We start from the raw sequence: 26,769 nt of genomic DNA, 5'->3' as shown, positions 1-26,769 counted from the left end.
TTCTGTATGACTTTTTTTAGTTGTATCTGCATTTCTGTATCTTTATTATAAGAATATAGTGCATAATACATATAACATACAAAATATGTTAATTGACTGTTTATGTTATTGGTAAGGCTTCTGGTCAACAGTAGGCTATGACTAGTTAAGTTTCTGGGGAGTCAAAGCTACAAGCAGATTTTTGGCTGTGTAGGGGGTTGGCATCTCAACTCTTCCTGTGTTGTTCAAGCGTCAACTGCACTATCTACATCTTGTGTACTTGAGATACCAAGAACAGTTTTCTGTAAAAACATGGAGATTATGTGCAAGTCTGTGCATTAAGTCATGACACCCTGTTGTTCTTTCCATGGCTGGGTTCTTAGCATGTTGGCAGCCAGTCTCATTAGGAGGCTGGAGGGTTTCCTGGTGAAACTGACAAGACTAAAATACTTACAGCTACTCATAAAGGGGCTCACATAGACCTCCTTCCTCTAAAGCAGTACTTCTCAAAGTGTGGTCCCCAGCCTAGAAGCGTCAGTGTTACCTGCAAATTTATTAGAAATGCAGGTTCTCAATCCTTGCCTCAGACCTAGTAAATCAGAAGCTGTGGGGTGCAGCTCAGCCCTTGTCTTCACAGGTTTCCTAGGCCATGTTGATGCAGGCTAAAGTTTAAGAATCACCGATCTGTTCACTAGTTGACCAACTGTCTTGATTACATTGGGGTCCTAGGCCCTTAAAAAACATTATAGTGCCCAATCTCCCTCAGTCACATAAAATTTAAAATAAAAATTAATATTTGAAATGACACAATAAATACATATATTCTGAAACTAAAGTTGTTTGTTTTTAGTTTCTTTAATTGGAAAATTGTGAAAATGTTTTCCAAAATCTTCTTGTTGCCCTGATTTTCTGGTGCCTAAGCACATATTTTGTCTGCTTATTTCATTACATCCAACCCAGCCAAAATAATGAAACTTGCTTAGTGTATGAATCATACTCACAGCTGTCTTACTCCAGATCCCATGCAATGAGAGGAATAAGGTGGTGTAGGCTCCTTCTGCTGCACTGGGTAGTGGCAGCAACACACTGGAAAACTCCTGGGCCAGGGACAGCAGCAGCAGCGGCAGGCCCACAGCTAAGAACTTGCCCGTTTTGTTGGCAGCAGGGCTTCTGAGAGCATAGAGTCTGCAGCCATGTGCAAAAGCAACAAGACACTGATGAGCATGGGGGTGCAGGGACAACCTGAAGGGATCCCAGGACATACAGAAAAAGGACATGGCAGCTTCAGGAAGCTGGCTCTGAGCAATTATCCATGCTAGGAGCAGGAGATGTTCTCTAAATAACTTACCAGGCCCCTGGTAATTAAAGGGAGGCTTGGCCTTGAGCAGGTCTTTGCTGGAGGAGAGTCTAAATTCTGTTGGGACTGGTGCCAGGCTAATTACCCTAAGCTGACCTTAAGTCAGCGGAGCTCCCTTACTTTGTTCCAAACCCTGGCAAATGGGAACATTTCAGCAGAGTGATGGGGAAGGAAGGATATGGTCCAATTATGTGGACTCTGTGTAACTGGCGTGAAATTTGAATGGCATTTGCTTAGGTGTATTGAAGGCTCTCATTTTGTGGTTTGGGAATGAGAACAGAGACCCTGTAACTCTGCCTTGGATTGCTTCTTCTGCATTTTATTCTTTTTCCCAGAGAAGGCTTTAGTTCTGAACTGTGGTTCCTTTTCCCAAACTGCTATGCATTTGAAGGTAAAGACCATTTTTTCTGTGTGCCTGCTATGGACTTTTTGTGATCTGTGTCAATTACACTGGGTCCCTCTGAAAATCTCTGAATGCATGGCAGGGCACAGAAGTGGAAAAACTTTGAAAGCTACGATCAAAAGTCCAGGCAGATGGTAGTACCAGTAGTACCAGTTTTTCACTCTGTCACTTTGGAGAGCCTGAATATACAACCAGACAATGTCCAGATCATATATAAAAATATAACTCTTGGCTGGGCGCGGTGGCTCACGCCTGTAATTCCAGCACTTTGGGAGGCTGAGGCGGGTGGATCACGAGGTCAGGAGATCGAGACCATCCTGGCTAACACGGTGAAACCCTGCCTCTACTAAAAATACAAAAAATTAGCCGGACGCAGTGGTGGGCGCCTGTAATCCCAGCTACTTGGGAGGCTGAGGAGGAGAATCACTTGAATCCGGGAGGTGGAGGTTGTAGTGAGCTGAGATCGCACCACTGCACTCTAGCCTGGGCGACAGGGTAAGACTCGGTCTCAAAAAAAATAATAATAATGATAACAATAATAACAATGCTTCCCTTAGATTTTGTGAGAGCTGTCTCTGTCTTCAGCCCTCCCCTGGCTGACCCTTCCTTATGGGGTGAATGGATCCAAGAGGATGTGCCCAGTTAGAGCCTATGCATTCTTTAGTAGTGTTGAGGATACCAGAATTCCCTCCTTAAATACCCTGTACCTGCTTATAAGGCTCTTCCCCAGGACCATGTCCTGAAGGCAGACCACTACTGGCTGTTCAACCTTAGATAAAAGGGACAGTTAGGGGTTGCTTTGTGCAGGTGTATGGACCAAGAGTTTGAATACCAGGTTGCCCATATATGTGTACGTGTGAGGTCCCTTGTGGAATGGGACACAATGGGGAGTGGGAAGCAGAGGGGGAAAGCTGTGTCTGTGGGGAGAATGCCAGGTGCCAGGAAGAGCCCTTTCCTAGTACCACATTCTGGCATGGAGCTCTTAGAATTCTGAGATTTCTAAATTTGAACCTGGCCATCTAGCTTGTTATGAAGGTATATCTTTCAAGGTAGGAGGAAGGAAAATATTTAACACTTTGCTAGCTTAATTTACAACTTTTAAACATGTAGATAGTCTTTCCCAAGACCTCACAATTATTGAGGGTGAACTTGCCTGTCTCTCTATTCAATGGTTCAGTGGCTAGCTCTGATCCAGAGCTTCTTGGATATGTTCACTGGTATGTACCTGAGGGTGGTGGGTCTAGGAAAAATAATTTTTATTTCTGTTTCTTCTTTTAAAAATAGAATTTATTTTTAAAGATAGTTTTAGGTTTACAGAAAAAGTGAGCAGAAGGTACAGAGATTTTCTATATTTTCCTTACCTCCACACATACACAACCTTCCCCAGTATCAACACCCCTTACCAGAGTGGCACATTTGCTACAATTGATGAGCCTACATTGACACATTATTATCACCCAAAGGCCAAAGTTTAAATTAGTGTTCACTCTTGATATTGTACCTTCTTTGGGTTTAGATCAATGTATAATGACACGTATATACCATGTCATTATACATACCGGTATATATACATTATACCAGTCAATACAGAGCATTTTCACTGCCCTAAAAAATCCTCTGTGCTCCACCCATTCATCACTCCCTCCCACTCTGATCCTTGGCAACCACTGATCTTTTTACTGTTTCCATAGTTTTGCCCTTTCCAGAATGTTAGATTCTTGGAATCATACAGTATGTAGCCATTTCAGATCGACGTCTTTCAGTTAGTAATATGGATTTAAATTCCTCTATGTCTTTTCATGGCTTGATAGCTCATTTCTTTTTAGCACTGAATAATATTTCATTGTCTGAACATATCATAGTTTATTTATTATTCACCTACTGAAGGACATCTTGGTTGGTTCCAAATGTTGGCAATTATGAATTATTGAGCCTTCCTTTTCATGAATGTGGAATCTCTCTCCATTTATTTAGTATTTGATTTCTTTCATCTGAGTTTTGTAGTTTTCCTTGTTTAGATCATGCACTTATTTTGTTAAATTCACACTTAGGTATTTCATTTTTTGGAGTTCTAACATAAATGGCATTGTGTTTTAAATTTCAAATTCCACTGTTGTTTGCAGGCATATAAGAAAGCAATTTACTTTTATATGTTAATCTTGTATGCTGCAACCTTGATGTAAATGCTTATTAGTTCCAGGAGGTTTTCATTTTTTTTTGTTAATTATTTTTAGTTTTCTAAATGAACAATCATGTCATCTGTGAGTAAGGACAGTTTTATTTCTTCTCTCCCAATCTGTATATATTTTATTTCCTTTTCTTGTCTTATTATATTAGGTAGCACTTCCAGTACAATGTTGGAAAACAGCAGTGAGAGGGGACATCCTTGCTTTGCTCCTGATCTTAGTGGGAAAGTTTCAACTTTGTCATTACTAAGTATGATATTAGCTGTAGGTTTAAAAAAAATTCTTTATCAAGTTGAGGAAGTTCCCCTGTATTCCTAGTTTACTGAGAGTTTTAAAAAATTACAAATGAGTGAGGAATTTTGTCAAAAATTTTTTTCTGTGTCTATTGATATCAACGTGTGATTTTTCTTCTTTAGCCTGTTGATGTGGATTTGGATTACCTTAACTGGTTTTCAAAAGTTGAACCAGGCTCATGTACTTGGGATAAATTACACTTGGTTATGGTATATAGTTGTTGAATACATTGTTGCATTCAATTTACTAATATTTTGTTGAGTTTATTGTCTCTATTCATGTTAGGTACTGGTCTGTAGCTTCCTTTTCTTATAATATTTTTGTCTGATTTTGGTATTAGGGTGATGCTGGCCTCAAAGAATGAGTTAGGAAGTATACCCTCTGCTTCAATCGTCTGGAAGAGATCGTAGAGAATTGGTATAGTATCTTTCTTAAAATGTTTGGTAGAATTCACCAGTGAACCCATTTGAACCTGGTGTTTTCTGTTTTGAAAGGCTGTTAATTACTGAGTCAGTTTCTTTAATATATATAGGCCTATTCAGTTTGTCTATTTCTTCTTGCGTGAATTTTGACAGATTGTGTCTTTCAAGGAGTTGGTCCATTTCATCTAGGTTATTAAGTTTGTAGGCATAGAGTTGTTCATAGTAATTCTTCTTTTTCTTGATGTTCACAGGATCTATAGTGATGTCCTTCTTTCCTTTCTGACACTAGTAATTTGTGTCCTCTCTCTTTTTTTTCCAGTTAGCCTGGCTAGAGGCTTATCAATTTTAATGATCTTTTCAAAGAACCAGCTTTTGGTTTCATTGATTTTCCTCTGTTGATTTTCTGTTTTAAATATTATTGATTTTTCTTTAATTTTTTCTTTTATTCTGCTTACTTTGGATTTAATTTGCAATTCTCCAATCTAGTTTCCTAAGTTGGAAGTCTAGGTGATTGATTTTAGATCATTTTCTTTGCGAAGACATTCAATGCTGCAAAATTCCCTCTAAGCTCTGCTTTTGCTGCATCCCACAAGTTTTGATTAGTTGCATTTTCATTTTATTCAAAATATTTTAAAATTTCTCTTGAGATTTTCTTCTTTGACCCATGTGTTACTTAGAAATGTGTTGTTTAATTTCAAAGTATTTAATGATTTTTCATCTTTCTTTCTGTTACTGATTTCTAGTTTAATTTCACTGTGGTCTAAGAGCAGATAGCAGACATTGTATGATTTCTGTTTCTTCAAATCAGTTAAGATGTGTTTTATGGTCCAGAATGTGGTCTTTCTTGGTTTTCTGTTTCATCTTTTTTTCTACTTCCTACTTTCAAGCATCTTATATCTTTCAGCAGTCATTCTAACCTACCTAATGTGTATTTTATGTTAAGGTCTTTTTTCTTTCTAAGTGTGCTTTTTTTGGGGTGTGTGCACAGGCAATTTTAATATACATAAATAATATGTTTTATATCTCATTATCTTTCTTACTTTTCTCACACAGCACTATACCTCTAAACTATACTGTGTATAGCTAATCCTTTGCTTCTAACTGTTGAAAAGTCTATAAATTGTAAGTAAGTAGATACAATTTATCTACTTACTTTCCCAATGGTGGACACCTATTTTACCTCTAAGTTCCCATTGCCTAAAATAATAGTATAATGAATGCCTTTGTACATGCCATCTTATAGGCCTGAAAGAGAATGATTTGGGACTATATATACCCTGGACCAGACTTGCTATGCCCTGTGGATACATATACTTATTTTTCCTAAGTGATGTCTTACTGTTTTCCAGAATAGCTGTAGTATATGGGGGTTCCTAAATCCCTACCTCCTTACTAACACTTAGCACCATCCAGCTTTTAAAATTTTTGCTAATCTTATAAATATAAAAAGATATATCACTGTTTTAATTTGCACTTCTATGTTTAGTAATCGGTTTGAGCATCTCTTCACATGCTCTGTGGTACTTCAGGTTTTCTCTTTTGTAAATTGTTCTGTATACCTTGCTCATTTTTTTTTTTCTTGTTAATGTTGATGTCTTTTTCTTGCTGGTTTGCTAGGGTTTATTACTATATATGCTACTTAGGCATCTTTTCCCATTCTATTATGGTTGTTGCCCATAAAGAGAAAGAGGTTTGGGCAGATGATAAAAGGAAGGGATTTGAGAAATTATTTTCAGAAGGTATTTGAAATAGGACGAGCATAATTATGGGAGGTTTAATAGGCTGTTCAAAGGGACTGTTAGACTAAAGTGCAGAAGTAATGTGTAAGTGCCCAGAGTCTGGGCTCTGGAGTCACTGGAACTGGGGTTTGAATCCCAGTGTTACTCCTGCTCCAAGTTTCCATATCTGTAAAATGAGGATAGAATAGTACCTATTTGTTGTGCAGTATAATTGCAATAGAATAGAAAGCATGTAGAAGAGTTGCATGGATCAGAGTCAGCATCCAAAAACATGTTAGCTGCTATTATCATTATTATTAGAGTTACTAAGAAAATTGCATAAAGAGATCAGGAAATTCTTGGGCAGGAGTAAGCACAGATACTTTGCCTCTCCTTGCCTCATTTATTCCCAAGTACATTTATTCCCAAGAAAAAAATTGGCCGGGCGTGGTGGCTCATGCCTGTAATCTCAGCACTTTGGGAGGCTGAAGCAGGTGGATCACTTGAGGTCAGGAGTTCAAGACCAGCCTGGCCAACATGGTGAAACCCCGTCTCTACTAAAAATACAAAAATTAGTTGGGCATCGTGGCAGATGTCTGTAATTCCAGTTGCTTGGGAGGCTAAGGCAGGAGAATCACTTGAACCCGGGAGGTTGAGGTTGCAGTGATCCAAGATTGTGCTACTGCACTCTAGCCTGGGCTACAGAGTAAGACTCTGTCACCGAAAAGAAAAAAAACGAAAAAGATTAGGCTGAGTAATATTTTCTGTGTAGAAGGTAATAAGACCATGAATGACCGTAAAACTCAATGTTGAAAGTTTAGCATTTAAGTTAAATTACAATTAAGGTAGGAAACATTTATTAAAGGGCTTGGGATAGAGGGATGGATCTCAAGTGAAAGAAAACCTGAACTTGAAGTTGGCTGGTTTCAATCAGTAGTGGAAAAAGAGGGAGAGAAGGAAAAATGGCATCCACCTAGCCATGTGGAGAAGTGATTATTTTCCATTCACGGCTGGCCAGCATTCAGAAGCTGTCCCTCTAGTATTTATAACAATTACTACTAAATTGAAAAGGAACAATAACATTTGCATCAAAACAGTTTACTCCTCAGTGTTTTCTGCATGGCAGCCTTTACTTCCTTGTTTCTCAGGCTGTAGATTAGGGGATTCAGCATGGGGATTACCGTGGTGTAGAACACAGAGGCCACATTCTCCTGGGCCAAGGAACTGATTGTGGAGGGTTTTAAGTACATGAATGCAGTTGATCCGTAGAACATTCCCACAGCAGCAAGGTGGGAGCTGCAGGTGCTGAAGGCTTTGGATCTACCCTCTGTGGTGCTGATGCCGAGGATGCTGGAGAGAATGAAGGTGTAAGAAACAAGAACTGTTAAGCTCGTGACTATGATGTCGAATCCAGCCAAAAAGAAGACTGCCATCTCAACATCATAGGTGCTAGAGCAGGACAGCTTCATGAGAGGGAGGATGTCACAGAAGTAGTGACTGATGAGGGGCTCACAATAGGGCAGTTTTAACATGAGGCCAGTTTCTATTGTGGAGCCAATGAGTCCCATGGCGTAGACCACAGCCACCAGCAGGGAGCAGGTGTGATGAGACATAATGATGTTGTAAAGCAAAGGGTGGCAGATGGCAACATAACGGTCGTAGGCCATCACTGTCAGCATGTAACACTCAGCAATGACAAAAACAAGGAAGAAGTAGAGCTGTGACATGCACCCTGCGTAGGAGATGATGTTTTTCTCTGACACAAAGTTCACCAGCATTTTGGGGGTAATGACGGAGGAGTAGCAGAGATCCACGAGTGACAGATTGCTGAGGAAGTAGTACATGGGGGTGTGAAGCTGAGAGTTCAGACGAATCAGAGTGATCATGCCCAGGTTCCCCACCATGGTGACCAAGTAGATCCCGAGGAAGAGGAGAAAGAGGGGGAGCTGGAGGTCTGCTCTCTTCGTTAATCCCCTGAGAATGAACTCTGTCACTATGGAGTGATTTCCTGCAGCCATCCTTCTCTGGGCAGGAGGCCTGCAGGGATGCATGGGAGACAAGAACCCCATTAAAAGGCTAATCTTGGATGGCTTGGGGAAGCTAGTCTTGAGCCTTTGGTGCTAGTGAAACATCCTGGGCTCTCTGCTGATGCATCCTCCCTGCCCTCCTCCCCTCCTCCTGCTATTTGCTGGTCTTCTTTGCAGGAAGACCAGCCTGAGTGTTTCAGAGATCATGAAGATGGGAGGAAAGCAGGCCAAGGTCTGGATCTTTTACCATGCACATTTTTCTAAAGTATCCTGGGGCAGTGTTTCTTAAAGGGTAGTCCCTGGACCAGCAGCACTGATATTACCTGGAGTTTTTTAGAGACAAAAATTCTCAGGCCTCACCTCACACCTACTTAATCAGAAACTCTGGATATGGGGCCCAGCAATCTATGTATTAACAATCTTTCTGGTGATGGTGTTGTGTAGTAAAGTTTGAGAATCTCTATACTGTAGATAAGTAGTATATTTCATATTTAGTATTTGGAGATGGATTTTGCTTTAGAAATAAACTTCCCTTGTCAGGTATATAATTCCTAAATATTCACTGAGTGTGAACATGTAAATACTTATCTGAAATTTATGCAGTGTCAGGGTGATAGGGTAGTTACAAGCTGTGTCATTGACTGACACATCAATTTCTATGTCTGAAAGATGAAGAAATTAATATTGATTCGAAAGGTGGTTGTAAAAGTAACATGGGATAATGCATATTTAGAAATCTTTTTTCAAATACTCAGTGCCTATAAAAAGTGTGAATTGTCATTAAGAGTCTGGAATTTGTTCTTAATTTCTCACTTGACTTAAGGTCCTAAGGCAGTGGTTCTCAGCATTGGCTATATATTGTAATCACATGGAGCATTTACAAAGGATTGATGCCTGGGTTCTACCCATAGATGTTCTGATTTAATTGATCTGTGGTGCACCCTGAGCGCTGGCCCATTGAATGTTCCATAGTAAGTGCTAAATAGCTAATTATTATTATTATTATTTTCAGATCATAATATCAAACCATTGTCCCATTACATCCCTGATGACGAAGTATTCAAATTACAGACATATCTCCAGGAAGCATGAATAATCATTGCTGGATACAATATGTATAGATAGTCTCATCTGTGGGTTGTATTTCTTAAGCTATAAAACTTAAATTCCCCCTATTTTAATTGCTTCCTTATATAATTACCAACTTTTGCATAATGCTTTACAGCTTACACATTTCTTTCAAAGGTCAATCTCATTAACTTCTAAAGTTTTGGAAAATGGGGAGAAAAATGTTTAGGGAAGGATTTTTATTTTCATTTTTGTATTGAGAAAACTGAGGTGCCAGACACTAAGTGATTTGCCCAAGGTTTACTAATTATTGGTGACTTGGAACTCACACTTACCTCTGCTCTGTCCTGACCATGAGTTTCCTCTTTTGCCTCACATGTGTAGTCTTGCAAATCTGTACACTTACAGCTCTAAGCAATGTGGAATTGAAACAGGTTTATGCGTGATATCTTGGTATATGCATAGCATAGGAAAAAGAAGAATGCTGTATGTTGTTTCATTGTCTAGGAAATTGAAGCTCTAAAAGTTAAATAAATCACCCAAGGTAACTAAGCCAGTAAGAGGCAGAACTGAACCTAAAACCCATGATGTCTGACCACCAGTGTGTTTTGTCTCCACTAAACTAAATTGTTTTGTTTTAGCTTATCTTTGTGTAGCACTTTTTTATTATTTAATAACATTTGATTTCTATAATTTTTGAAGATAGAGGAAAGATCTATTGCTAATTTTGGATGCATTTAAAAATTATAAAGGCAATATGTATGCATTGTAGTTAATTAGAAATGCAAATAAACAAAAATTTAAAACAACCATTTTCCACCAGTTGGAACCGAATGGTGATAGTGAATATCCTTCTAGACTTTTCCTATGCATATATATATTTACATGTATATAAATATATATGTATTTTTACAAAAACATTTGTAATCTGCTTTTTAAACATAGCATTCACAAATGTATTGTCTCATTTGATTCTAACTGGCACTAACTGTATTCCTTTTTCTTAGAAGTAAGAGTCTTTAAAATCATTAGGATGTGGTGTGAAGCAAAATCTGCATTGCATTGTAAGCTTTTATGTCAAATTATTGGTAATGAGGCATTTAGCTTTACAATAACTAGTATGAGAGGTAGCTAAGATTTTTAAAATTCGAGTTGAACATTCCTAATCTGAAAATTCAAAGTCCAAAATCTGAAACTTGTTGAGCGCCAACATGAACCACAAGTGGAAAATTCCACACTTCCTCTCATGTGACTGGTCTCAGTGAAAATACAGTCAAAACTGTTTCATGCATAAAATTATTAAAAATGTTGTATAAAATTACCTTCAGCCTATGTGTATAAGATGTATATGAAACATATGTAAATTTCATGTTTAGACTTGGATATCATCCTCAAGATACCTCATTATATATACACAAACATTCCAAAACCTGAAAAAAATTCTGAGTTCAAGACACTTCTAGTCCCAGGCATTGTGCGTAAGGAATTATTCCCATTTATGACAATGGAAATAGAAATGCATTATTTTCATTTATTACAAAGAAGAATTTTTTTTCTAAATAACGACAGTAGATTTAAAACACTTTACGTATCCTTTTTTACCCCATCTCTGCCTCTTAAAATGAAAGGAAACACCCAACTTGAATAACTGTAAATGTGGATCATGTGCTTTACAAAGCAGTGTGGAATGAACACCATTCACTGAGTGCACAGCAGGTGGGAACACTATTGTGTAGGAGAATGCTAGACAGCACTGATTTAATTTTTCACTCTCATAGTCTTCTAATAACATGAAAGAGGCAAATATAAACCACACATTTCTTTTGTTTTCCTGTTTTTTCTCTTTTTTAAAGACAGGGTCTTATTCTGTTGCTCAGGTTTGAATGCAGTGGTGCGATCATGGCTCACGGTAACCTTAAACTCCCAAGCTCAAGCAAGCCTCTCACCTCAACCTCCTGAGTAACTGGGACTACAGGTGCACGTTACCACGCTGGGCTACTTTTTACAATTTTGGGTACAGATGGGCTCTCTCTGTGCTGCCCATGCTGGTCTCCAACTCCTGGCCTCAAGCAATTCTCCTCTCTTCATCCCCTAAAGCTCTGAGACTACAGGTATGAGCCACCATGCCTGGCCAAACCATATATTTTATATTAGTTACTACAATTATTACCTTTAGTTTCACTAAGCCATCAGAGCCTTAGGATTACTGCCAATGAGAACACAGCACACAGATTAAAAAAGCACATAGAGGTGAAGATAAACATACGGTTATAAATACTCTGCATCATAAACAAGAGTTCATGGAAGCAATATTTTTCTCATGCGATTGCTTTAAGTTTGAAATGAAATACCTGTGATAAGGAAAAATAAGCAGTCTGCTGGAAACTTGGTTTCAACAATCCGAAAATGCAGGAACCATACTGATTTATATTGAGTCCTACATTTACTCAAAGTCATAAAAAAATGGGTCACTAAGACTGGGGGCTTGGGATTGTGTGTACGAATATATGGGCACAGTATCTCCTGGGCTGTAATCACTTGAGAGGCTGGGGTCCTCACTAATGGAACAATTAGAGCCTTGCTTTACACTGGCTCTGAGAAGCATGGTTTGTCTCCCAGGTGTGTTAATTTTCCTTTTATTGGTAGGGTGATCTTGCAGCTAGGGAAACTTGGAGTCTAATGCCAGCGTTGGAATATTTTACCGTCAACAATCCCATTACTATTGTCATCACAATCAACATGATTATGATCATTATGCCCATCATCACCACAACCACCTCACTCATTACCATCAACACCATCATCAGTTACTACCATTATGGTTGTTACTTAATGTTCATGATTACGCACAACTGACTAGCTTTAAAAAGTTTACTATAAAGTGTTTTAAGAACAAATTCGATTTTTTAAAAAAGGAATGTTATGTTCCTTACATTTATAAGGGAATGCTGAATTTGGCACCCTGCTGCTGCACCAAGTAAACTGACAGCATAGGAGGTTAGGAGCATATGAAGGTAGACTGAAAGAACTCTTCATTCTTATAGGCTCATTCATAAGAGAAGTGTGTTCATAAGGAAATTTCCCATTCAAGGACACGTTCAGTATTTTGTTATTCATGAATATATTGCTAATGAAGATTTTTAAATTAAACTTTTTATTTTGAGATAATTGTAGTTAAACACATAATTTTAAGAAATAATGAAGAAAGATTCCTTGCTGTATACTTTATGCCATTTCTCCCATTGGTAACATCTTGCCAAATGATTGTACAATATCATACCCAGGATTACTGACATTGATACAATTCATGGATCTTATTCAGACTTCCCCAGTTTTACTTACACTCATCTGTGCATGTATTTAGTTCTATGAAATTTTATCAAACACATAGGCTTGTGTATCTAATACCACAGTTAACTTAAAAACACATCACCTGCATTTTCTAAGTTTCAAAACAATAACTTGATATCCTATTATACTCCAAAAGTGACCAGTTATTTTTCTTTATTATAAACTCACCACTGTAGACATGTTTTATGTGTAAAATAACTGTAACGGATAAGAAAAGTAACTTAATGCAATTATTTTTGTTGATCACATTTTTCTATCTTTGGCCTGCAGAATTCTCTTCAGTTTCTCTCTGGAGTCTTTGACACAGTGTTAGTAGTTTCTAGTATTATACCTTCCTTGCTCTCTGATATGATAAGATGTTATGAACTCATTTCATACATTTAATTCCTCAGACCTGGAATCAACCATTTCTCCAAGAAGCTTGATTTCTTTTAGCAGGGAAATGGTATTTCAAGAACACAAATTAGGTGCTACAGAGGCTCATTGCTCTTGGCTTAGCCAGTGTTTCCAGGTCTTTTCAAACAGAACTAGGAAATGTGGGACTACATAGTTATCAAAGTGTCTTTTTTTTGAAGTCCAATAATCTTTCTAGGATATATTTTAATGTTCATTCTGAGACAATTTTCTTAGGCGTGATGTTTCTTTTAACATGTTACTTTAAATCTTTTTTTTTAATGCCAGAAAGTTTCTTGAATTATGGTTTTTATTACTTGTTCTATTGGTTTAGATTTCTCTGTTGAGGCTCCTACTCTACGCCAGTTGCCAGCTAGATCTTTACCTAGTGTCTACATTTGTTACTTTCCCCCAAATCCTCTTCAGTTCATTTTTTCTCCCTTCTTTTCACCTTTGATTTCTCCTAAGGCAATATCTGTTGTATTTATTTCATTTTGGTTATTCCTAGTTCAGTCTCAATTTCTGAAACTGTTTTTTATTTCTAACAATTTCCTGAGTCCTATTGCTTAATTTATAATTTTTTACTAATTCTGAGTTTTATTATTTGTTGGCAAGTTTTTGTGGCTTGCTGTATATTTTCTGTAGAAAACCATTCTTTTTCTTATAACAATAATAACTTTATATGGGATTTGCCTTGATTCTTTTCTATTCAGTTTTAGATCAAATTAGTTTTTTCCTAATTTCACACGTGTGGAGCCCCTTCTCTGTTTTTTTCTGTGAAGTGCTGAAACTATGATGCCTTACCACCTGAGATCTCTTGGTTCTGTCCCTTTTCTGCTTTTATCTGGATTGTTACTTTCTTTTGTCTCTAATGTTTCTATTCTGCTTAGTTTAGGTTTTATTCCTTCCAGTTTATTCTTGCAGGGAGTTTTGGTTGGTTTGTTTTGAGAGTTCATGGTGTCCAAACTTCTGCACCTCTTCAGATCTTACCATTAAGGAAATGAAAAGGTGAGATACAGATTGGGAAAAAACATTCAATGCATATATTAAAAGACTTTTTTAGAAGATAAAACAAGTCTCTTACAAATCATCTAAAGACAAACAACCCAATTAAAATTGACTCCAAAATTTAGATAGTTACTCCATAAGAGATGATACACAAATGGTCAAGAAATACATGAAAAGATTCTCAATATCATTAAACACCAGGTAAGTGCAAATTAAAAACACACTGACATAACACTATATACCCACTAGAAATGTTAAAAATTTAAAAATCTGACAATATCAAGTTTCGTTGAGGATGGAGAGCAACTGGACTTTTCCTACATTGCTGTTGGGAATGTGCAATTGAATAACTTCTCTGTAAAGTGGTGCAATGATTTGAGTGTCCCAGACAAAACTCATGATGGAAGCTTAATTCCCAGTGCAGCAATGTAGAGAAGTGAAACTCTTAAGAGGTGGGGCTTACTGGGAAGCATTTGGGTCACGAGGGCTCACCTTTATGGGCAGCTTGGTGCTGTTCTTATGGTAGTGAGTTCTTGCTCACAAGAATGAGCCCTCACCAGAAACCAAGCAGACACCAGCACCATGCTCTTGGACTTTCAGACTCTGGAATCATGAGCCAAATAAACCTCTTTTCTTTATAAATTACCCAGCTTCAGGTATTCTGTTACAGCAACACAAAACAGACTGAAACAAGTGGTTTGGCAGTTTTTATAAAGTTAAACTTGCCTATGACCCAACAATTCTAACATTAGGTATTTATCCAAGAGAAATGAAAATACACACTTACAAAAAGTTTTGTACATGAATGTTTATATATGCTTTATTCATAAAAGCCTGAACCAGAAACAGTTTAACTGTCTATCAACATGTAAATGAATAAATAAGTTTGTGAAAATAATCATACATCAGATTACTACTCGTCAATACAAAGGAATGTATTACTGATATACTCAACAATATGGATGAATCTCAAAAGGATTAGACTGGGCAAAAGATGCCAGACAGAAAGGAGTACGTACTATAGAATTTCATCTGTATAAAATTTTACATCAGGCAAAATAAATCAATAATAGTAAATAGCAAGTCAGTGGTTGCCTGGGCTCAGGGACAGTGGAGGGATTGAATGCAGAGGTGCATTAGGGAGCTTTTTGTGGTAATGGACATGTTCATGTACAATGGGTGCATTTTGCATTGTATTTAGTAATTTACTGTACTTAATAAAGTAGAATTTAAAATGAAAAAAATAGATATGGTCAACAAAACATGTCCAATAGTCAGCATCGCTAGTAATCAAAGAAATATGATCAAAATATGCCATTTTCGGAATCAAAATGGGTTGAGAAGTTTTTGAATGATAATATCCACTGTAAGTTAAGGTGTGGGGAAAAGGTATTCTCATATATTACCTATGAGGTGTGTATGGGTAAGCTGTTTACTCTAGCTGAACCCGTGGCTGGAGTCACCTCGAAACAGTGGCAGGGGAGTTTCCATAAGGATGTTCCCCAAACCTTCCCAAGATGACTCTGGTTGAGATTCTAAAGAAATAAATAGTAAATGCTAGAGTGATCAGCATTTATCAGGAAAAACTTACAGAGGGCTATGGTCACCCTCACCAGAGACAGCAAGAGAAAGGGGGTGTTCTACGTACATATGTCCACAGTGAGGGGCTAAGGTATGGAGTTTTTATGAGGGCTTAAGGAATTTCGCACAGGGCTGGGGCTAGTTTCTTTTAGTGTTTTAGGCAACAACCTAGATAACCTTATCAGTGCCTGACTGTTCAAGGGCTTAGGTTTGAGCCTGCTGGGTAAAACCTGCAGCTGACTAGGTCATAAAGTCGTCAGGGCACTCTGATTTTCGGTGAGGACACAGAAAGGAAGTGGGGGGAACTAGAGAACACTGCACAAACCATTATGTATGTATAGTTCAGCAGCATATATAAAAGAATTTAATAAAGAGCAAGTCTGTAGATACAACAATTGTACTTTAGGAGTTTATCCTAAGAAAATAATGTTATGTTTGCAAAAAATGCACATTCTTCTCAGCATTGTTTATCATAGTGAAAAATTGGACATAGAAATTGTCCAGGAGGAATTGACAGATTTAATTATGGGTCTTCTGTCAAAGGACTACCATACGCCCATTAAGAATGATGTTTAATTATATTTATTTATATAAAAATGTTAATAAATTTTTTAAAATAGAAAACTTAAAAATATTATATACAATATGATCTACTTTTATTAAAAAACAATACTATGCAAATTAAATGAATGCATAAAATATATGGAGAAATATACACTTAAATGTTAGCTGATTATGCATTGTGGAAATATGAGTTATTTAAATTTTCTGCTTTATGTTTACTTATGCTTTGTAGTTTTATGAAATAAGCACATACTTACAAAAAAACTTGAAAGTTAAACTAAATTTATCTAACTGGTCATTTTACAAATTGAGTGTTCGGTGAACGAGCTTTCAGTAAATTGACTTTTTGGTTAATTATCTTTCAGCAAATTGATTTTCAGGCAACCAGCATGTATCATTAAAAGATAAAGTCAGGCCGAGAGTGATGGCTTATCCCTGCAATCCCAGAACTTTGGAAGGGTGAGGCAGGAGGACTGCTTGAGCATAAGAGTTTGAGACCAGCCTGGGCAATATAGCAAGACCCTGTCTCTACCAAAAAACAAAAAAAGATAAAATCAGGTGGTTGATGCCTGTAATCCCCAGTGCTTTGAGAGGCCGAGGCAGTAGAATCACTTGAATACAGGAGTTCGAGACCAGCTTGGACAATTTAGTGAGACTTCATCTCTACAAATAATTTTAAAAATTAGCTGAGTATGGTGGTGTATGTCTGTAGTCCCAGGTACTCAGGAGGCTGAAGTGGATGGTTTATTTGAGCCCTAGAATTTGAGGCTGCAGTGAACTATGATTGCACCATTGCACTCAAGCCTTATTTATTTATTCTCTCTAAGAATAATTAAATAAATTTAAATAATATTTAAAATCGATGAAATTAACATATTTGGAGTATTGATGAAGGGGATTGACAAACTAGGAAAATGGTGCCATATTTTGACATAGGGTATCATGGGGAAAAGAGAAATTTTAAAAAGAATAATATGGTTTGGCTTTGTGTCCCCTCCCAAATCTAATCTTGAATTGTAATCCCATAATCCCCACATGTTGTAGGAGGGACCCGGTAGGAGGTAATTCAATCATGGGGGCAGTTTTCCCCCATTCTGTTCTCATGATAGTGAATGAGTTGCATTTCCCCTGCTGGCACTCATTCTCTCTCCTTCTGCCTTGTGAAGAGGTGCCTTTGGCCATGATTGTAGGTTTCCTGAGGCTTCCCCAGCCATGCAGAACTGTGAGACAATTAAACCTCTTTTCTTTATAAATTGCCTCATCTCAGGTATTTCTTCATAGCAGTGTGAGAACTGATTAACACAGAGAAGATAATAAAATAAGTTTTCCTTGTGTTGAGTTTTAAGTGTCTGCGGGACATTCAAGTGGAGATGTCTAGTAGGTTTTTGGTATTTCAGGTAAAAAAAAATCTAGCCTAGAAATATAGATTTGATTTTCAACAGACCAAAGCGCTCAAGGTGTGGGTGTGGATAAGATCTTTCAGAGAAAGTTATTTAGGATGAGAGGAAGAAGGCTGAGGATCTGTGGGTCATCAGCACTTACAGGCAGATGAAGAAGAAGACTTGAAGGAGTAGGAGAGTGAAAGGAAGTAGCCAGAAGTTGGAGGATAATCAGAAAGTTCATGTGCCTTGAAAGTGAAGGGTTATGAATAATTCACGAAGAAGTTAGCTATCAACAGCATCAAGTAAAATAGTACTGAAAAGTTTTCACTGGGTTTAAAGACATCCTATTTGATTTATTCAATGACATCATGACATAGATAATAGATAAGTCAGGTTTAATTACTGCTGTTCCACAGAGGGGAAAATGCCAGGCAAAGAGAACTCAATGTCTTGTTCAAGACAATGCAATAAGAGCCAAATCTTTAGACTTGGCTCCTTCCACAATACCGTATTTCTTCTTGATTTAAGCTAGCGATCAGAGTAAAGTTCCTGAGAGCAGGCTTTGTGAAATTCTGGAACACCTTACCAAGAAAATGTGTGGCTTTCTTTCTCAGCAAAGGTCTTTGTAAACCGGGAAAGTCCTTTCAATCCTTGTTTTCTGCTGATCTAAGACTGTTTAAAAAAATTTTCTTGTCCATGGAGATGTCTCCATTACACTTGGAATCACCTCCTGTCTTCTACCTATTAAGCCACATACCTTGCATTTGTAGATCATCCCTGCTTAATCCCTTCTTTATTTTAATCCACCACTATCTCGATTTGTTTCTCACCCTTGAGAAATTTTAGATTTTATAGTATTGTACAGGCAGATTTTGCTTTATGAAATAATACATATGTTCCTGAAATGTACTTTTTTTTTTTTGAGGAAGAGTCTCACTCTGTTGCCCAGGCTGGAGTGCAGTGGCATGATTTAGGCTTACTGCAGCCTCCATCTCCTGGATTCAAGTGATTCTCCTGCCTCAGCCTCCCGAGTAGCTGTGATTATAGGCACACACCATCACACCCGGGTAATTTTTGCATTTTTAGTAGAGACGGGGTTTCACCATGTTGGCCAGGTTGGTCTCGAACTCCTGACCTCAGGTGATCCACCCGCCTTGGCCTCCCAAAGTACTGGGATTACAGGCATGAGCCACCACACCCGGCAATGTAATGTTTAAGAATTTTATTTTAAAGAGCTTTATGGTGCCTACTTGGGACAGCTCTGTAAACCAAATTCTTTCTACTGCCTTTGGGGTAAGTTTCTGTGTAGTTTCTTCTACAAATTCCTTGACTTTGGAAGTCTCATTCGGTAGGCATACATTATCTGGCGTAATTGTCAATAAAACACCAATACTAGCATATTAAAGGCCTCAAATTAATTTTTTAAAACTAGTTCTCTCTCTTTTTTTTGGCATGGAGCAGGGTAGCTAAGGAGGGTCACCAAATGACTACAGGAACTCCTAATGTATTACTTCAGAAAATAAAAGATCATCCCTGAATTTATGGGTTTGCGGTATGGATTTTTATTGAAGTGTATTCATATGAAAGTCTGTTATATTCAATAAGATTTTAAAGGAGCACCTATAATGTGTTCATCACTGTATCAGATACTGAGTGTGTTAGTGTACACAAAAGTTATAGAATGTAGATTTTTCCTGAAAGAAGATTTTTATCTAGAAGAAAATAGAGTCTTGAAATAATCAATTAATACTGGAAGGCTCTTTTAGACTAAGCACATATGCAGATTAATGTAAGAATGAGTGAACAAGAGGGCAAGAGAATGATCGAATTCAAAGTTATTTTCAGTTCTTCCTCTTGCTCAGGAATATAACTATTCCTCACCCTTGAAATATGCTTCTCTTTTGGCATCTGTGAAATTCTCATTTATCCCACAATTATTTTCTAAGTTGAATATCGACTAGGGCCACATATATTCTCACAAACACCTTCAAGTTTCTTCTTGTGATTCCTGTTTTTCAGATGGGAACATCGAGTTTAGACAGTGTTAAGCAACTTTTGCAAGCTCACACAGTTAATAAGTAATAGAGTAGGGATTTAATTTCAGGGCTGTTTGACTCCAAAACCTGTTCTTAGATGCTACATAAACCTTTTAAACACTTCTGTTGGTCAACTTCCTTTTCCCGTTTGTGGGCGTTGTTGAGGAAAGTTTCAGTCCTTAGACCGCAATTATTTTCTCTTTAAACACACTTGTTTGGAGCAATTCACCATTCCTCTTCTTTTTGTGTTCCTCTCCGTTCCTATAATTCTCCAGCTTTCATCTCTACTTCTTTTCTCCCAAGTTGTGATCTTTCATTGCTGACTTCTTTCTGATCTCTGCCTTTTAAAGGTTCTGCCAGCACTCTGTGGTCTTGTCTAAAACTGAGTTCATTACCCTCGTCACCCTTTGATTCTTCATTTATGTCATCCTATTCCTGACTCCCTGGGCTTAAAATCTTAGTCAAATTTGATTTGTGCGTCTTTCCATCATTCTCTCCTGTACCATTGAGACATCAAATCATGTTAATTATTCAATTTCCACGTCTCCTATACTGTTCATCTCCCTCTGAATTTACTGCTTGTAGAAAGTCTTCTAGCTGATCTCCCTGCCTGCTGTTCTCTCCATTTCAGCCTATTCTTACACCACTAACAAATAAGACATCACTGTTATTAAGATAATAATTTCAAATACTAATATTACTTAAACTACTTCATTTTATGTCTTCTGTAATCAGCACCACTTATTCATTATAATAATCACTTCAGGTTGGTTATTACACTCATTTTAAGATTAGGGACTTGCAGTTCAGAGAGAGGTTAAACTCTTCCTAAGGTTACACATCTAATAAGAGGTAGAGTCAGGATTTGTGCTGAAGTTCATCTAATTCCAAAGTTCAGTTCTGAATACTTAGGGAGACCATAATTTATCATTCATTAGAATATATCTGAGACAGAAAGAAGGTGCTATTAATAGTTTTACTGAAATGACAGGCAAAAACTGGGAGTATTCTAGACAAATTGACAGGTGGTCACCTTATCGATACTACACTGTAGTTCCTTTCCAGTGGTTATACCCACTTAAACAGCGCTTTTGCAGAAGAGAACACAAGCTCAGCTTTCAAGTTAGTGTTTGTAATGACCACTAGACAGCCTATTGGAAATATCTAGTTAAGTAGTAGGATACCAGTTTATGGGCTTAATAGAAATATGAAAGCTATTAAATAAGGAATCCTTTCCCCATTGCTTGTTTTTGTCAGGTTTGTCGAAGATCAGATGGTTGTAGATGTGTGGTGTTATTTTTGAGGCCTCTGTTCTGTTTCATTGGTCTATATATCTGTTGCACATATACACCATGGAATACTATGCAGCCATAAAGAAGAATGAGTTCATGTCCTTTGCGGGGACATGGATGAAGATGGAAACCATCATTCTCAGCAAACTAGCACAGGAACAGAAAACCAAAGACCACATGTTCTCCTTCATAAGTGAGAGTTGAACAATGAGAACACATGGACACAGGGAGGGGAACATCACACACTGGGGCCTGTCAGGGGGTAGGGGGCAAGGTGAGGGAGAGCATTAGGACAAACAACTAATGCATGCAGGACTTAAAACCTAGATGATGGGTTGATGGGTGCAGCAAACCACCATGGCACGTGTATACCTACATAAACAAACCTTCACATTCTGCACACGTATCCCAGAACTTAAAGTATATTAACAAAAAGAAGTATGAAAGTTAAAGTTACAAATTTGAGAGCCTCTATATAGAGGAGCTTGTTGAATAGATGAGCTCACCAAACCCTAAAGAAGAAAAGAGAGTGCATAGAATCCTGAAAAAGGTGAAACACGAGGGAAGAGGCAGAGAGGAAGAACCAACAGTACCAAAATGAACACAGTCAAAAGTATTTCTTTCTATACTGTTTCCTGCATGTGCTGAAGCAAGTCATCAGTGAATCTGGCTTTGGAAAAGCCATGGTTGAAATGCATTTGAAATAAAGTTTTCATGGCAATGGTCTCTGAAATGACATCAACCCACAGAGCTTTTCCTGGTGTTGCGTCATCCAGACAAGAAACTTCTAAGGCTCCTAGAGAAAAGCCAGCTTTTCATGAACCCCTAAAGTTTTCTCTGCCTATGGGTCCCCAAGAGAGTTTATGATAGTTAATTATTTTTCTCCATTTGTAACTTATGTGTGGGGTTTAAGATCAGGCATTGGGACTCATTAGAGACACTGTAGGACACAGCAAAATTGTAAGTGTAAATCTACAGCTGAGGCACCATTATTGCGGAATACAGGTTGGAAACGTCTCCCAGAGGTAGATAAGCAAACAGATGCTGATGTGTGCCCACCTATAAATGTGAAGTGATTAGTGCCGTTATTGAAGGTGGACTTGACAAGGAGTCATACCTTTACGGTATGATTTCATAAACTTCTTAAAAGAAACCCTGATCAAAAACATAGCTTACCTACTTGCGCAGTGAGGTTTGAGTTTCTCTAAATAAAGTTTCTTTCCTTTGGCTAAACGCATTGTAAGTGGCCCTGTGAACGGATTTGGAGTGTAGGTGGCTACTCAGCAGCTCACTCTGTCCCTGTAGAAATGACTTTATTAGATCCCTTCCTGAGAGTGAATGTGAAAACTAAGGGAATTTAGAGCAGCTAGTGCTGGTTGTTTAAAGACCAAAAATGTGCGCAGGCAGTGAACTTCGTTGCATAACTTGTGATTTTGTAAAAAACTCGGAAAGGTCTTTTGCTTCTCTAACTTGTCACAATGTCCAATATTTGTTCATTCAAGCCCGTGCTATGGGTAGAGTTATTGTCTGAAGCATGGAACAATGATGCATTGAGATACGCTAAGCAACATTCACCCAGTGGTCACTAGAGTAACTGTTATTGACCAACACGACTCTGATCACAGTCTTTCAAGACTGCTTAAATGTTACTTTCTCAAAGACACCTAACCCTACCATCCTATTTAAATGCATAACTTACAGTCCTGGCCCTTTGTATTCTCTTTCCTTGCTTTTTTATTGCTCTTATTGTCATCTAACATATTATATAAGTTATTTATTTATTGTCTGTCTTCCTCCTACTAGAATACAAGCTTAATGAGGGCAGAGACTTGTTTTGGTTAGGGCTTTATCTGTAGCCCCTAGAACAGTGTCTGACACAGTTTCTCAATATTTGTTGAATGAATTAATGAATGTCATTCTCTTAATGACTATTGGAGGTTACCCACTGGCTAATCAATTGTGGTTAATTATAGCATTGTAGGTTATCCTCAGTTTGTTCTTAGCATACTTTTCCAGACAAATCCATTATTCTTTTCAAGATTTCGCCCAGGTTGCTTCACATATCAATAGTCTGCTCTTTTTTTTTTTTTTTTTCTGAGTCATATTCCATTTAGTGATTATACCATGGCTTATTTATGTACTCTTCTGTTGATGCTTGTTTGGGTCACATCTACCTTTTGACTGTTAGGAATAAAGCTGCTATAAATATTTGTGTTTGAGATTTTTTTTTTTTGTGGAAAGATGCATTAATTTTTTGGGTATATACTTAGAAGTGAAATTGCTTCTTGGTTCAGGGTATTTGTTTTGTTTTATTAGATACTTCAACTTTTACACATGTTGTACCATTTTACATTTTTACTAGCGATATAAGAGTGTTTTATTTGCCCCACATTCTTGCCAACATTTGGTGCTGTCAGTCTTTTTAATTTTAGTTACCATGATGGGTATGTGGCGATAACTCATTGTGATCTTAATTTGCATTTTTCTAGTAAATAATGCTTGGAGCAACTTTCCATATGCTAATTAGCCATTTGAGGTATCTTCTGAAATGTCTGTTTCAATCTTTGTCCCATCAAAAGTTTTTAGTGTTTCAATAATTTATTTGTAGGAGTTTTTTATATATTATAGATGAGTCTTTTTTTTTTTTTTTTTTGAGACAGAGTCTCGCTCTGTCGCCCAGGCTGGAGTGCAGTGGTGCAATCTCAGCTCACTGCAACCTCTACCTCCCCGTTTCAAGCGATTCTTGTACCTCAGCCTCCTGAGTAGCTAGAACTGCAGGCGTGCGTCACCATGTCTGACTAATTTTTTGTGTGTATGTTTTTAGTAGACATGGGGTTTCACCATGCTGGCCAGGCTGGTCTCGAACTCCTGGCCTCAGGTGATCCACTCGCCTAGGCCTGAGTCTTTTGACAGATACAGTGACTATTTTCTCCCCGTAGTTTGCCTTTACATTTTCTTAATGGTGTATTTTAAAAAGCAGAAGTTTTAAATTTTGATCACATTGGATTATTATTTTTTTCTTTTATGGTTATTGTCTTTTAAGGTCAAGAAATCCTATTCTAAGGTCTTGAGAATAGGTCCTATTCTAAGGTCTGATTTTCTTCTAGATGTTTGTAGGCTTAGATTTTATATTTAAGTCTCTGATCCATCATGAATTAAATATGTAAAGAATAAGATAGGGGTTAAAGATCATTTTTGTTTATACATTGCTATCTAGTTATTCCAGAATCATACATCAAAAAATTTTTTCCTCTTGTTGAATTGTTTTAGCACTTCTGTAAAAAAAAAAAAAAAAATCAACTGATCCTTTAAGTGAGTCTGTTTGTGGGTCCTGTGCTCTGCTCTATTAATCTATTTGCCTGTCTTTACTTCTCTACTAAACTGTTTTAATTTCTGAAACTTTATACAATTCTTGGAGTCAAATAGGGTAAGTTCTCCAACTTTCTTCTTTTTCAAAGTTATTTTGGCTATTCTAGGTCCTTTGCATTTTCATATAATTTTTAGAATTATTTTGTCAATTTCTGTCAACACGTCTGCTGGTATTTTAACTGGTATTGAATTGAATCCACTGATTAATTTAGGTAGAAGTAACAATTTAACAATATTTAGTTTTTCAATCCATGAATATGATATATCTTTCCATATATGTAGATTTTCTAAATATATTCAGTTATATGTTATAGTTTTCAATATAGAGGTATACAAAAATTTTGTTAAAGAAATTCTTAAGTATATCAATTTTTGTTGCTAGTGTCAATGTTATTGGAAAAATTCCATTTTGTAATTATCTTTTGCTAGTTTGTAGAAATGCAGTTAATTTTTATACGTTAACCTTGTATTCCATGCCTTCATTAAATTCACTTTTAAGTTCTAATAGCCTGCTTATAGGCTTACTTTGATTACTAGGTATATTCAAGTCATGTGTAAATTAAGATGGTTTTATATCTTCTATTTCCATCTTTAGTCCTCTTTATTGAAACAAATCAGAGAAAGCAAACTGACACTGGCAATCTTACGAGGGAGGATTTAGTTTGAGAGTACTGAGCAGCTGGAAGGTCAGGTGCGGTGTTCAGCAAGGTGGTGGAGGGAGAGTCAGTCAATAATTATTTTTTATTGTATGCTTAACATTTTGACTGATACATGGTAGAGATCAAATTATGTTGTCCTCCGCCTTCTTCTTTTTTTTTTTTTTTTTGAGACAGAGTCTCACTCTGTCACCCAGGCTGGAGTGCAGTGGTATGATCATGGCTCACTTCAGCCTCACCCTCCCTGGGCTCTGGTGGTTCTCCCACCTTAGCCTCCTGTGTAGCTGTTGCCCAGGCTGGTCTCAAACTCCTGGGTTCATGTGATCTGCCCACTTTGGCCTCTGAAGGTGCTAGGATTGCAGTTGTGAGCCACCGTGCCCGAGTGGTTCTTTTCGAGATTGTTGAGAAGCTTAACATTTTCCCCTATTAAGTGGGCTAGGACTTCCTATACAATGTTGAATAAAACTTATGAGAGTGGACATTTTAGACTTGTTATTGACCTCACAATAAAAGCAATCAGTATTTCACTATTGAGTACGATATAGGTTTTTAGCTGTAGGTTTTTCACAGACATCTTTGATCAGATTTAGGATACTCCTTCCTATTCCTACATTGCTGAGCATTCTTACCATGAATAAGTATTGCTTTTTTATCAAATAATCTTTCTGCATCTATTGAGATGATTATATAATTTTACTGTTTTATTCTATTAATGTAGTGGATAATGTTGATTGATTTTTTAAATATTAATTTAAGCTTGTTCCTCTTAAGTTATTTAAAATTTTAAAAATATTTTGTTTTAGGTCTATTGTTGGAATTTTAACTATACCTCTCTATGTTATTTTTATTGCATTATTTGTATTACTGTATTATGTTTTATTGTGTTATTGACATTTTATATATCTTATTTCTACACATATTTTAAATCTACCATAAATTGTTTTCTATTGCTTTAAATGGTCAAAGTAATTTAAATATAAGGAAAATTTTAAAATAGCCTTCTATATTTACCCACATATTTCCTATTTTCAGTGTTTCACATTTCTTCCTGAATATCTAAGCTTTCCTCTGGAACCATTTCCCTCTCCCTTTCTCAGGTTTTTTGCAGTGTCGGCTTATTGGTGACATATTCTTTCACCTTTTGTCTGAAAATTACTTCTTTTTTTGAAGAATATTTTAGCCAGGATATTTTTGCCAATATTAGGATGACAATTTTTTTTCCTTTTAGTACTTTAAAGGCCATTTCATTGTCTTCTGACTTCTATTTCTTTTATTACAAGTTAGTTATTATTATTTTTGCTTATTTGAATGCAATACATCTTTTATCTATGGGTGCTTTTAAGCTGCTTTTTTTTGTTATTGGTTTTCAACAGTTTGACTATGTCTGATATGCGTAGGTGTGGTATATTATGTATTCATCTTGTTTGTGGCTTCCTGAACTTTTTGCGTAAATAGATTCATATATTTTATTAAAATTGGAAAAATTTCAGCTATTATCTCTTAAAAAATTATTTCTACCCAATTCTCAGTTGACTCACATTTTGGAACTCTAATTATACATATGTTGGACTATTTAGCATTGCCCTAAAGGTTTTAGTTACCATGTTCTTCTTTAAAGTTACTTTTTTCCTGTCCATATTTTAGTATGGATAATTTCTACTGATTTGTCTTTGCTTATACTGA

At 37.0% G+C, this 26,769-nt stretch overlaps 1 protein-coding gene across 2 annotated transcripts; it reads right to left on the bottom strand.

Annotated features, from left to right (window-relative positions):
- Positions 1–980: 980 nt before the first annotated feature.
- On the bottom strand, positions 981–8,504 carry LOC105554991 (olfactory receptor 8A1). Of its 2 annotated transcripts, XM_012001667.1 has the most exons (2): positions 7,462–8,298; positions 981–1,221 (listed from the first exon to the last, which is right to left on the bottom strand). In XM_012001667.1, exons 1-2 carry the CDS (start codon positions 8,261–8,263, stop codon positions 1,115–1,117), a joined length of 909 nt encoding a protein of 302 aa, XP_011857057.1. In that variant the 5' UTR covers positions 8,264–8,298; the 3' UTR covers positions 981–1,114. The 2 variants fall into 2 exon arrangements, with proteins under 2 accessions (XP_011857057.1, XP_011857056.1); XM_012001666.1 differs by lacking the exon at positions 981–1,221 and having other exon boundaries at positions 7,312–8,504.
- Positions 8,505–26,769: the final 18,265 nt, after the last annotated feature.

This window comes from Mandrillus leucophaeus, unplaced genomic scaffold, assembly GCF_000951045.1.
Source record: "Mandrillus leucophaeus isolate KB7577 unplaced genomic scaffold, Mleu.le_1.0 Scaffold669, whole genome shotgun sequence".
Classification (NCBI taxonomy): domain Eukaryota; kingdom Metazoa; phylum Chordata; class Mammalia; order Primates; family Cercopithecidae; genus Mandrillus; species Mandrillus leucophaeus.
The sequence above is the reverse complement of the archived record's forward strand: the minus strand, read 5'-3'. Positions and strand labels throughout refer to the sequence as shown.